Source organism: Cavia porcellus, unplaced genomic scaffold, assembly GCF_034190915.1.
Source record: "Cavia porcellus strain 051 isolate PalLab524CR breed Dunkin Hartley unplaced genomic scaffold, mCavPor4.1 scaffold_1, whole genome shotgun sequence".
Taxonomy (NCBI): Eukaryota; Metazoa; Chordata; class Mammalia; order Rodentia; family Caviidae; genus Cavia; species Cavia porcellus.
In genome coordinates, this window is record NW_026947484.1 from 218350296 (window position 1) to 218362957 (window position 12662).

At 38.4% G+C, this 12662-nt stretch overlaps 1 protein-coding gene across 18 annotated transcripts in view; it reads left to right on the forward strand.

Moving 5' to 3' along the window:
- Window positions 1-12662, forward strand: part of Slc8a1 (solute carrier family 8 member A1) — a 370110-nt gene that overhangs the window by 322597 nt on the left and 34851 nt on the right. For all 18 annotated transcript variants that reach the window (XM_063254738.1, XM_063254289.1, XM_063256541.1 and 15 more), the window contains 1 exon segment: window positions 2280-2555. In XM_063254738.1, coding sequence (XP_063110808.1) covers window positions 2280-2555 — 276 coding nt within the window.

The window sequence follows — 12662 nt, forward strand, 5'->3', positions numbered from 1 at the left end:
GGTGTCCGAATAGTTGTTGCATTAATTTGCCAAGGCTGCCATAGTAAAATGCCACAGACCGAGTGGCTTAAATCAGAAAAATTTATTTCTTCACAGTGCTGTAGACTGGAAGTCCAACATGAAAGTGTTGGATGGTTGGTTTCTCCTGACACGTCTCTTCCTGGCTTGCAAATATCTGTTTTTGGTGTATCCTCGCCCGGTGGATCGTTCGTGCACACACATTCTTTGTGTCAGTGTGTCTTATTTTCCTCTTCTGATAAGGACACAAATCAGATTGGATTAGGACTCATCGTTTAATTGCCTCTTTAAAGACCCTGTTGTCTACTCAAAGATATAAAGCATTTTGAGATACAGTTTCAGTATATGAATTAATGCAGCCCATAGCAAGTCTCATGCTTTCAGGCAAGGTAATTAGACATATGCACTAAGCACACACTCACATTCTGCAGAAGCAATCAACAGTGCTTTCTCACTCATACTCATTATGTCAGCTGACCTGACTGAAATTCTATACCACAGTAGTCCCCAAAGTTGATTTTTACAAACCTACTTGAGCTTTCTCCCAAAACTTTATTGGAGACATCCCAAAGTCACAGACGTGAAGCTCTTTTAATCACAAGTCCCCAAGTCAGTTTACAAAATAATTCCAATCACGTGGTCATGGAAGAGCAGGTCATTGTCACTTCTCTCTTCCTGTAAGACAACAAGGGATAGACTGAGTCATTCTTTTTATCTTTTGTAAGAAGTACATATTGCTCAAAGCTCTAACACTTTCCATGTTCTGTACCAGATGGTCACACCATACACTGTGTCACAAAGAGCACACACATTTGCTCCATGCTGGCAATCTAGGGTCACAGATTGGAGAGTTGACACAGGCCCACCTGCTGCTGGTTGCAAAAAGTAAAGTAGATTCTTGGAGGTGGCATTTCAGCTGGTGAATTAAGTCTTCAAGAAGTTTTTATTCAATGTCACCACAAAGCCTGAGTATACATTTGCTATCACTTCAAAAAAAGTTGACATTCAAGGTCCTAATTTTAAACATGTGAATGGGGATTATTTTCACATTATATATGAAATCTGCATTTTAGAATATCATTACTAATTTCCTAGTCTATTTAAATAACAAATTTTGTGATTGTATGACTTAACTGAGAGAATTGTGACTGATATATATTATGTAATTATATAATGATATAAAATCAGTAGAGATGTGTATTCTTTTGCTCTACAAGCACTTAAGCACCTAAGAGCTGGAGATGGTATCAGATGCTAGGAACATAAAAATGAATGGCAAACCACAGTTAACTGTAGAAGAGAAGATAGTAAATAGGTGCAATTTAGATAAAGCGGCAGTCCTCACACTTGAGAAGGAACCACAATCATATGGTGGGGTTATTTAAGCCCAGATATCTTGTGGTATATGGTCCTCTAAGTTTCTGATGCAGTGAAGTTGGAAATTGACATTTCTAGCAGGTTGCAGATTCTGGCTCAGAGAGGATACTTCGAGAATCACTGATTCAGACTTACAAATACCATGGCCTATGGGAGCTTTGAGGATTTGTTCCTCACCACAGTTGGGGTTGTGAGAAGTCAGAGAGAGTTTCAGGGAAGTGAATTCTAAAGGACAATAGAGGAATAAAAGATAGTGATGGATTGAAACACACTGATCTCATTTAACTCTAAAGGACAAAAGTAGCGAACATGGACATGATTGGTATGCTTCAATCTTTCTATCATTTTGTTTGAAATAATACAAATTATTTAGCTGGAACAAAGTTTGAGTTTGGCTGTGGAGATAAAGTTGAAGTAATATGTGAGGTCTATCAATGTGATTAAAGTCTTTGTTTGAATATGATTATGATTAAGTGATTATGTAAGCATTTATCTCCAGAGCTGAATCTCAAACTGTAGAAAAGAATTCTGGCAGAACTCTGCCTACAATTAGTTGCCTTCCAAGTAGGCTTCTTTCTTAACTTTCCAGCTCTGGGGAAGAAATCCTCATTACTCTGAAGTGACAAATCTCACTGGAGGTGATACAACTATTAAAAAGGTTATTGGTTGCATGTCAGCAGACCTCAGTGAGGGTATGTTTTGGCATTTGAATACCCTAATCAATGGTTTATTATGATTATCTCTTGGAAAACTCTGAGCTTCACTCACTTTTGATGGCGTCCTTGTCTCTCAGAAGTGAAGCCTTGGAAAGAGATTGAAAGACAGAAAAACCGTAGTAGCATGGGTTGTAATGAATTGTGTTTCATTCATTCTTTTCTCTCCAGGGGAAGATGATGACGACGATGAATGTGGGGAGGAGAAGTTGCCCTCCTGTTTCGATTATGTGATGCACTTTCTGACTGTCTTCTGGAAGGTCCTGTTTGCCTTCGTCCCACCTACAGAATACTGGAATGGCTGGGCATGTTTCATTGTCTCTATTCTCATGATTGGCCTACTGACAGCTTTCATTGGAGACCTAGCTTCCCACTTTGGCTGCACCATTGGCCTAAAAGACTCCGTGACTGCTGTTGTGTTTGTTGCACTGGGAACTTCGGTGCCAGGTACAGAATGCATTCATGTTGAAATCCTCCAAATGGGGAAGTTCATTTTCTCTTGACCCTTTTTTTACTTCAATCTTTAATGCTACAATAATAAATAGGGCTTATCATAGCCTAGAACAGTAGTGGTGAACCTCAGCAGGTGGTTTGTTATCACTGAAAGCTCTGAAAGGTGCACCATCCCTGGCCTAGAGGTATAAATAATGGTCACCGCTCAAGTGCGTTATCAAAACTATAGCACTTCTCCCAGTTTTAAACTGGTTATCATCATTGTGTCATCAGGAACACACTCCTAAACTCTCTGTAACCTGCCTACATGGAGAGAGCAGATCAGTTTGATGAACAAATTTTCTGATGAGTTACTCCTTTGAATGAGCACTGTCAAAGGCATAAAACAAAACACAGAATCATTTTCAAGGATGAAATTTGTCTTTGATACGTTTAGTGAAGTTTTAAGTCACTGAAAAACACATTTACTAGATACTTGATGAAATATTCTCTTTATCCACATATGAAGGAGAGCAACTAGAAAGCAGGCATTGATTGGAAGGGAAAAAATAGAAACAAAAGTGAGCAGATCAAGTGTACACATCATAGACGTTCTGTTTATGCATTCCTTATAATCTGAATTTTTCTTCCAGGCATCTACTATAGTTAATTGTATTTACTAAGCATTTTGAGTGAGATATCTGAGTAAGACATCATCCCAAAATATTAACAGCGCCAATTTTCTAATTTTGGTGGGCATCAGAATTACTGAGGAATGTCTTGAGAAATACAAATGTCTGAGACTCATCACCAGCCAGTGGGAGATTTAGGAAGAGAACTCAGAAGTATGCAAATTGTGTGTGTGTGTGTGTGTGTGTGTGTGTGTGTGTGTGTAACTCGTCAGTTATTCTGGTTTAATCACAGCTTATTGTAGCTGAAATTTTAGAACTGCTCCCTAACATGAGCTGGAATCTTGACAGACATACAGCCTCACATTTGAGCAATAAGACTCACATTGTCTATCAAGTAGCAGGCAAAGCGCTTGGGGAAAGAAAAAGCAGAAGTGGAAGCAAACATAGCCTTGATGGTGGTGCCACTGCTATCTGCTTCACACATTTACCACTGCTGATCTAGATCAGCAATGGTGAACCTTTTCAATGATAACAAACAGCCTACATGACACATATGCCATAGGTTTGTCACCACTGATCTAGATGCTACCTATGATTTCTACTAAAACTTGCTGTACTTAACAATTCTGGATTTGGGGTTGAATTTGAAAGCAAATACAGTTTACATCATATAAGCTCATGCATCAATTAATGATGCTGATACTTTCTGAGAAATGCACTATTAGGTGATTTTGTCGTTGCGTGCACATAAACATGCATGCATCCGTAAACTAAGATGGGCATGACATCGCTAAACTACATCATCCTGGGGGACCACTATTATATATATGTGGTCGGTCACTGGTCTAAAGGTTGTTACGGTGCATGAACAGATTTCTTTCCATGGTTGTTCAAGAGTTGATCTTCATGCAGATATTTATTTTGGCAACTGTGGCCACGGTTAACCTTGCTGAGCTTCAGTCTCTATTTATCAAAAAGGAATAACCATATTTAACATTCAGAATTGTGGTAAAATTGGACAAAATATTGGAATATAAAACTATGCAGCTGGCAAAGCTTCTGGAACATAGAAAAGATCAAATGAAATAGTAGCTTTTATGATTAGTGATTATGTTGAATAAGATGATCTGAACCATATAAATTAATTCAGTAGTTATCTTGAGAACACTGACGCAGCCAGACTCATACTGATCAACCACATACATGCTTTTATCCAATTGCTTGACACTTGGAGGGTGAGTTCTGAGTAAGAGGCCAAACACAGTCCGAATGTCCAACTCTGTTAATGGGTGATCTAGGGAATTTAGAGGATGCTCTTACCGCTGCTTTAGTGAGCAGGACTCCTCAGTTTCCAGAAGATTGTTGATCCTCAGAAGATAGCAGACTTTCTCAAGGTTGACTGGGTTCCCCCAGATCCACATTTTATCACTGTTTGGTTTTTCTCCAACAGTTATAGAAACTACCCTAACAAGAGGAAATTTTAAAATATTTCCACCTTACATCATTTTGCTTAGGAGTTAAAGATCATCATTGTCCAATACTTCTATCTGAAGCTATCACAGGAAAGTATGAGAGTTCGTTCTACTTTCCTTCAGGCTTGAGTCACTGCATCAGAGTGTGCATGTTGCTGTACTGGTCCAGGTTGCCATACTGACCTAAAGAAAATATGAACAAATTATGGTAAAGGGGAAAATTAGTTCTCTCATGACAGTTAAACAAAATCACCCTCCCTTTATAAAAAGGCAGCAGCTCATTCTGCCAAATGCATTTCTTGTTTTCAAAGAGATAAAAAATGCTTCTACTGTATCCAATCTTTGTTTTTGAATATGGTTTTAGTTAACAGTGGTTCATCTTCAATATACCCAAATCAACTCCTTTTTTTACATGTCAATTTTCTAGAATGCCTTTATATATCTCTTGTACTAACAAGTGATATTATTTTGCCTCTTTTGAAAAGTGTAGCAGGCATAGAGTTAATTTTTTATCTGTAGCATACATATGGACAAAACCATCATGTTTAGAGGAGTCACTTGCCTTGCCACTTAAAACCAAGTAGAGACCTGCCACCAAAATCCAGACAGAAACAAGAAGTAACAAGGCAGTCTGGAGAGAAAACAACAGAATCATTAGCTGTATAAATGGCTCACCTACATTACCACAAATGCTTTCCACTGGGACATAGAGATCTCCTATAATTTGCTGCAATAGTAATTGTACAGCATACTGTAGTCAATATAGTCACAGGTACCTCAGATAATCATATCTACACAAGTAGTCATTCTCCCCCACCAGATAAGCAAATTGAAGAATATTCTACATGAACGTAATATTTCTGATTTTGTTCTTCACTCTATTGCTTCAAAGCCCTATGTAATTGTATTCCACGGCTCCTAAATGTTAAATACAATGATATTGTCATCTCTGGATGACAAAGCTAAGATGCTACAAGGAGAGAAATTAAAAACAATAACTCTCCTTCCTTACAGCTTGTCATTATTCAGCACTGACCCTGCATTTTCTCTAGGTTAATGTCTTGGCACTTTTCCTACAGTGGAAGATCTTCTGCAGTGTCTGATGAGCTGTCTGTAGAGTTTCTAGGTGAAACTTACTTTCTTAGACTGTGATGGCCAGATGGACCTTGAAAATTTTCCCAGCTAGCGCTCCCTCCTCAAAGCAGGATTAAATATCTAAATTTCTGGTTCAAACTGTGTTTCGCCACATTATTCAGAATCTGTGGGAAGAATCTTTTGATCTGCAGGCGAGACAGATCTTCTTCGCCATTCACTAGTACAAGCGATCCTTATCATCTCCACCCAGGCAGGCGTTCACTGCTGTGAGCCAGAGCTTGGTCTCCAGCCCTCTTCTCAGATCATAATCACTCCTCAGACTTAGTCTCCATTTCTTAAATGCCATCCAGGCCTCAATGATTGCCAAATGCGTATTTTCACTCTGCTTTTTCCCTGAGCTAGATTCATATACCAACTCCTTTCCTGTGTCCATGATGAATACACAATTTGCAGCTCAAGATTTCCATGTCCAAAACAGAGCTGTTAATTTCTGCTGCTCAATCATCTTATCCTTCAGCCAAACCTGTTCTTTCCACATCTTGCCTTTCTCAGGAAAACTGAATCAACATCCACCCAGGAGTCCTTGGTCCCCCTTTTTGCTTCTCTCCCCAGTCAGCCCATCTTTAAGTCCTGCAAATCTTTCTACTAAACCATAATTTTTAGACTGTCTCCCCCAGTGACAATCTAGTAAACAGATCTCTCTCGCCTGACCACACAGTAACCTCCAGTCTGTCTCTCCTCCTGATGATGACAATTTTAAGATGTAAATCACACCTCATTATTGTATACAATCTCCCAGTGGCCTCTAGGAAAAACTTTCGAAACAATGACCTTTGTGATCTGGCCCCTGTCTGACATTCCGTTCTGGTCCTTTCTGGCCTACTGTTCTTGCATCCATTAGTGCCTTTCCGCCACCTCCTACACCAAGTTCATTTCTTTGCCAGGGTTGCACTAGGGCTCTGCCCCTTCCTTTACACAGTACTTGTCTCTTGTCTTCAATTGTATTTCATCTTAGCTGATACCGTCCAAAACGCCTTCCCTAACCACCAAAGATGATTGGTCAACCAGTTCTTCCATATAAACCTATTGTACTTTTTGTGTTTATCATTTTCTGAAGTTTATGGTTTATTTATTTTTGAATGTTATTATTCTTTAAGTCTTATACCTGAAACATAAATGTCGTCTACGCAGAAACTGTATTCTTTCTCACTCTTGCCCTTACTCTGTCACTTGCTTGCTCATTCAGTGTGTATATAGCCCTACTTTCTAGAATGTGGCCTAACTAATGCAGAAGTCACATACTTGTGCTTGTGTGTTTGCGTATGTATGTTGTGTATATAAGAGAATATAAAAAACATCATTTACAGGTTAGTATAAATTGATTCAATGATTGCTTCCTTCCTAATATTTTCTAAAGACAGCTAAGCATTAAAATCATGATTACAGAGGGAGACATATATAGTCTGATTTATTCTTGAGGAATAAAACATAACTGAGAGCCTTAGTCCTTTAACAGGTGAATAAAAATTTAAGAGCACTGAGAACCTCAGAGCAGAAACAATTTTCCTTTTTCATAACTTTGGAAATGAAGAGAACTATGATGAGCAATAAGACTTTTTTTTGTCTCTTTGTCATTCTTTTCTTCCCTATGGTCTCTGCTTTAAAGGCCTAAAATTTAGGCCACTATTCCTAAAACTTCAGGTTTGTTCTATGGACTGCTACATATGCATTTTGCTGTAGCACACAAATCCATAATTACATTGCTTCTATGAGAAAACAGGAACAAAATACAAAGGGGAAAATTATAAGAGGGAACTTTGGGAATCCAGCCTTTTAGAAATAAGGAAACACTTGTAATTGCCATTATTTTAGCTTAGAACTGGGTAAAATTTGGGTTTAGTAAACTAAGACATTCTGGTTCAAAATGTGAAGTGTCCTTCATCTCCTGATCTTGTTCAATGCAAACAGAAGTAAGCATTCTTCTTTAATGATTGCAAAAAACATGAGATGTTAAGAAATCAGGAATATTTTTGCCTCCCCAAATCTCGCTTTTGTCTTTCATCATACATCTGTTTTTGGCTTTGTGCCTGAAATTTGCTTATTGACTCTAGACCTTCTTCCCAGATGCTTATTATGAGGTGAGAAAATTTTTTAAATTGAGTATTCTACAGTCTCCCTTAGCCCCTGGCATTGGAAGAATTTATGTTTCTTTCCAGTGTTTTGACTATTTCTTTATCCTTTGAAATCTGCCAAGTAGGAATTATTTACCCCCAGAGATTTTAAGGCATGAAGGGAAAGGAAACAGCCAATTCAAAAGGTTTTGTTTTGTTTTGTTTTGTTCCATTCTGTAGACAGAGCATTTTAAAAATAAAGCCGTATCTCAGGGAAAGTTTATGTTATTTTTATGTTACATCATTTCTAAACTTTTAAAGAGCATAGAGAGAATCTGACATAATGTAGCTGCTGTTCACCATGATATCCTAGAGCAGGGCCGATATGATTGAGGGGTACAGTGACAAGAGCTTAGGAACTGAACTCAGGGACCATTGCTCACTCACTGCCTCTAATTAATTTCTTGACTCTCTGAGCTTCCGTTTCCTAGCCTGTATAATAGACATCACACCCATGGCAAGTCAAAGAGGACTGATGAGACGATGAAATAATACTGTAGCTCTTAGAACACTTTACCAACCAAAAACTAATAAACTATAGAAAACAGTTATTGTTTAGAAAGATTGACTCTAAAAAAAAAATGTCAGATGGTATGGAAGCCATCAGAAAATGTGGATGCATGGGAAACTTTTAGAAGCAAGAGAGGAAATGTTTTAAATTTACCATAAAGCTCCAGTATGTGGTTGACATGTGTATTTGTTATGTGCTATCTTATTTACATAATATCATGGAGTGATGTGAAATATTTTAGCCTCCTACCAACCTTCATTTATCTTTTTGGGGGGCTCCTTGTATCCTCCTGAAAATGAAATACATCCATTTGTTCAGCATTGTGCTAGAAATATTATTTTTCTAATGAAAAATGTATGAGCAATTAATGGCTTACATTTTTCAATCTTTTGTTTCCGAGCTTTTATTCACTCTCCAAACTAATACGATACTGAATAATACAGGTAAGTAGCAGATACTTTCCAATTTACTGTATCCTTTTGGTTAATTTCTCATTGGAGAAATAACTCTTACAGTTGTCCAGGTTGTTTATTACAGTCTCAAGGAGACACTATAATTTGAATGACACTCCTGGAGATTTATGAGGTACTACATGAGTGGATGCAGACAGGGTGATCCTGTCTGAAGCCCATTCATTCTACATCTTATAGACAAGTGTGCCCCAGGATGCTTGTGCTGATGAAGAAGTCAATCAATGGAGAGTAAAAATTTGTCCACATTTAGTCCAATTTATAAAGATAGTAGCTTGTGGAATCCATATTATCTCTCACTTTCGTAAACTTATATTTAGCCACCTTGGACATGTTTTGAAAGTATCACATACACTTTCTCATATGCCTCACAATTTTTTTTTTTTTTGGAAATTACTCACTTTTCTCTTTGCCTCAATTTTAGTACTTTTCAATTTTAAAGCATGGGCTTATATTCAAACTCAGTGAGCTCAGGTTTCTGTTAGTCCCTTTGGAATCAAAAGCAGCTAGTAGAATTCATGCTTCAAAGACTTCAGAAATTAATAAAAACTATTCTATTCCCATGATTTTACTGAAAGTGTAAAAATTTAAACACTAGGACCTTTTAAAGATGTTAATACAGATGTATCTGGTAGAAAAACAGAATGCCAAGACAGTGTTCACTGGCACAGCAATGTGCTGCTAATGGGTGCAAGAACTGTGGAAAGCTCGGTGACTCCAATGCTGGACCAGCTGCCCAGGATGCTCTGCTGCCCAGGTGCTGGGTTGAGCCCAAGGAGGAACATTCTCTCAGCTGCCATATTCTGCAAAGGCTCCTGAATAGCTCTGGAAATGAAGTTCCAGTACTCAGGGCTCTGAGCAGGAGAAGGAAGATAGAAATGGGATGATTGGAGGTTACTGTCCATAGCCTGATCAGTAAACACAATCTAGCACTCGTTTAACTGCCGAAACAGAGTCAGCAGGGAACATCGCAGCATGTCATACAGTTCTCAGTGGAAAATTATACTGGTCATTGTGAATTGAGAGTTATCTGATCTCCCTTGAAGAACAGCAGGAAATCACATGGGCTCAATTATTTCATCACATCCCGCGTCACACCGATGTGGTGGCATCAGTGCAGAGCTTATGGATAGATCAATGGTTAACAGTGTCAGTCTCAGAAAAATTGTACAATGTGTCCTCTTAGTGAAGTATTCATGAATATGCACCAAGCAGATATAAAAGAACACAAGCTTTTGAATCAGTTACACCAAAGTTTAAACCAGTCCTTCAGTCTCACTGTATGTCTGACACACACCTGAAGGCAAATCACTGAACTCCTATAAGCCTTCTTTTTTTAACCAGAGTTGTGTAACAAAAATCTCTCTTAAGAGTTGTAGTAAGAATTACATGACAGTGCACTTAAAAGTACACAGCTTTGGGTTGAGCCTGTAGTAGGCACTCAAAAAGCATTAGGTCTCTTTTCTCTCTGTATCGGAGCACTAATGAATGGATTTAGGTATCCTGTGGTATTTAGCCGAAGAATATCACAGCAATTGAAAAATAGACAAGCATGTAAATGCTCGGCCCATCTTCACTGCTGTCCTATGCTAGGGATCCTCGCTAAGTGGACATTCGCCCTGTAGTTGCCTCCTGAAATTGCTCAGACCCTCCATGAGCCTCATCCTCTTAACCTTCAAGTCAGAGAGCCACAGTGTTCGAGAGCCATCACTACAGTGTTTGCACATTTAATTAGGTGATTGACATTTCACATCAGTAAAACAGAAGTGGAGACAGAATTGCTTTAGTCTGAGCCGAGATTTCCCTGTGGCTATGGTGTGAGTTCCTCCAAGAGGATCCCTTCAGTTCCAGGTTGTCTAATAAACACCTGGTTTCTTCACTACCAAGAAAGGTCAGGACTGCTAAAAATAGGCCCACAGATCTGCAGGTAGGCTTAGAGGCAAGGCCACCCAGGGACCCTGCCAAAGGAGCAGCTGCAGGGTGACCAGAATGGTTTCCCAGCAGAAATAACTCAGCAAAGAACTTTCTGGAAAGAAAAAGCTCTATAATCTCCAACACACTTGCCCAAGGATATGCAATGTTATTAGAGTTGAAGGAAGCCCAAAAAATACAAAAATATGTAAGAGAGTAAAACAAGGAAGTCTAGACACCGAATTTCACAAGATTTGCTCTATAAATGGCTTCAGAACTGCCTCTTAGTCTGTACCAAAAACACTGCAGAATAGGTTATGTGCAGCTGGCCCAAAGTATTTGTGAGAACTTGGGAAAGATCTATTTCAAAGCTGTTTGCATTCTTTATTGTTTCTTAATAGCTCATACTAAATAGTTTTAAGATTGTTTGTTGGCAGTTACAATCCTTGATTTATTTTTTCTTGAGGGACGTACCATATTGGCACCTGGTCTCAAGCACAAGTATGGCCAGGATCATGACAACACAGTCCTCTACCAGGAGATGGTCCAGGGAACAAGGATACTCAGCATGTGTCATGCCCAATCTGAAGACTTGCAGAGTCTTTGGATTAATTCCCCACCCTCACACCAGCCAGGTTCACTCACTGAGGCCCATAAAAGTCACCAGACAAGAGAAAACAGCTAAAACTATTTTATCCTATTCTTTCTGTGCCTTATTGCCTACTGTAGGCCAGTGATGGCTAACCTTTTAGAGCTTACCATGCTGCAAACAGCTTGCTGAAGCATTTGTGCCATAGGTTTGCCAACACCACTGCTCTAAAGCAAGGACACATGGCAGAAACACGACGATGAGCATTTGTATGTGTACATATGTGTGTATATGTGTGTGTATATGTGTGCTTGTTGAAGGGTTGACATTATGCATGCATTATGTAAATCAATGTAGATTTCTCCTTCTTTTTAGTCTTAGGATATATTTCAAAGGAGGTGAGTCATATATAGCAAAAGCATTGTGACTTTTTCTTCCATGGAGATTAACAAGAATGTAAGACTTTTAAATAATGTTGAGTTGATTATTTTACTTTTCACATTTGAAAATAAGGTCATGAGCTACATATGCAGCACTCACTTATAATACCAACACTCTTGGAAGCTGAGCAGGAGGAACACAAGTTCTAGCCCAAACTGGGCAACTTAGTGGAACCATGTCCCAAATTAAACATTAAAACATGTACTGGGAATGTAACTCAATGAGAAAGCCTTCAGTTCAATTCCCAGGATTGCAAAACTAATAACAATTTAAGGAAAATGAGGAATTTCAAGGATCACTCCTCAGTTTTATTTTTCCATTATTTTAATTTTTTAATTTTGTGCTAGTTCTTGTTTGCAAACAGTGATTATAATCATCCTGGGGGTTTGGGACATGTTCATTAGACATTTTAATACTTCTTCTCTTCCCTTCCTTTTATCTCAAGATCCCTTTACCAATTGCAAAAGCTCTGTCTCTCTGTTCCTGTTGTGCATTTTTATTTTGTTTTTTTAATTATTTGTACTTTGGGTTTCTATATAAAAGAATCCATCCAATATTTAAGCTTGTGTTTCTTAATTCATGGAACATTATGGTCTCATGGTATATCCATTTTCCTATATATGGCTCAAATTTTCCTCCTATAGCAGCATAGTATTTCTCTGTATATGAATACTACATTTTCTATATTGAATCATCTGTTGATGAGAATATAGGCCTCTTCCAAGATTTAAGTCTTCTGAGTTAAACTGCTATATAATGAGTACTCGAGTATCACTGTGATATATCTTTAGCTCCTTCAGGAAAATGTCTAGGAGGGTAATTTCTGGGTT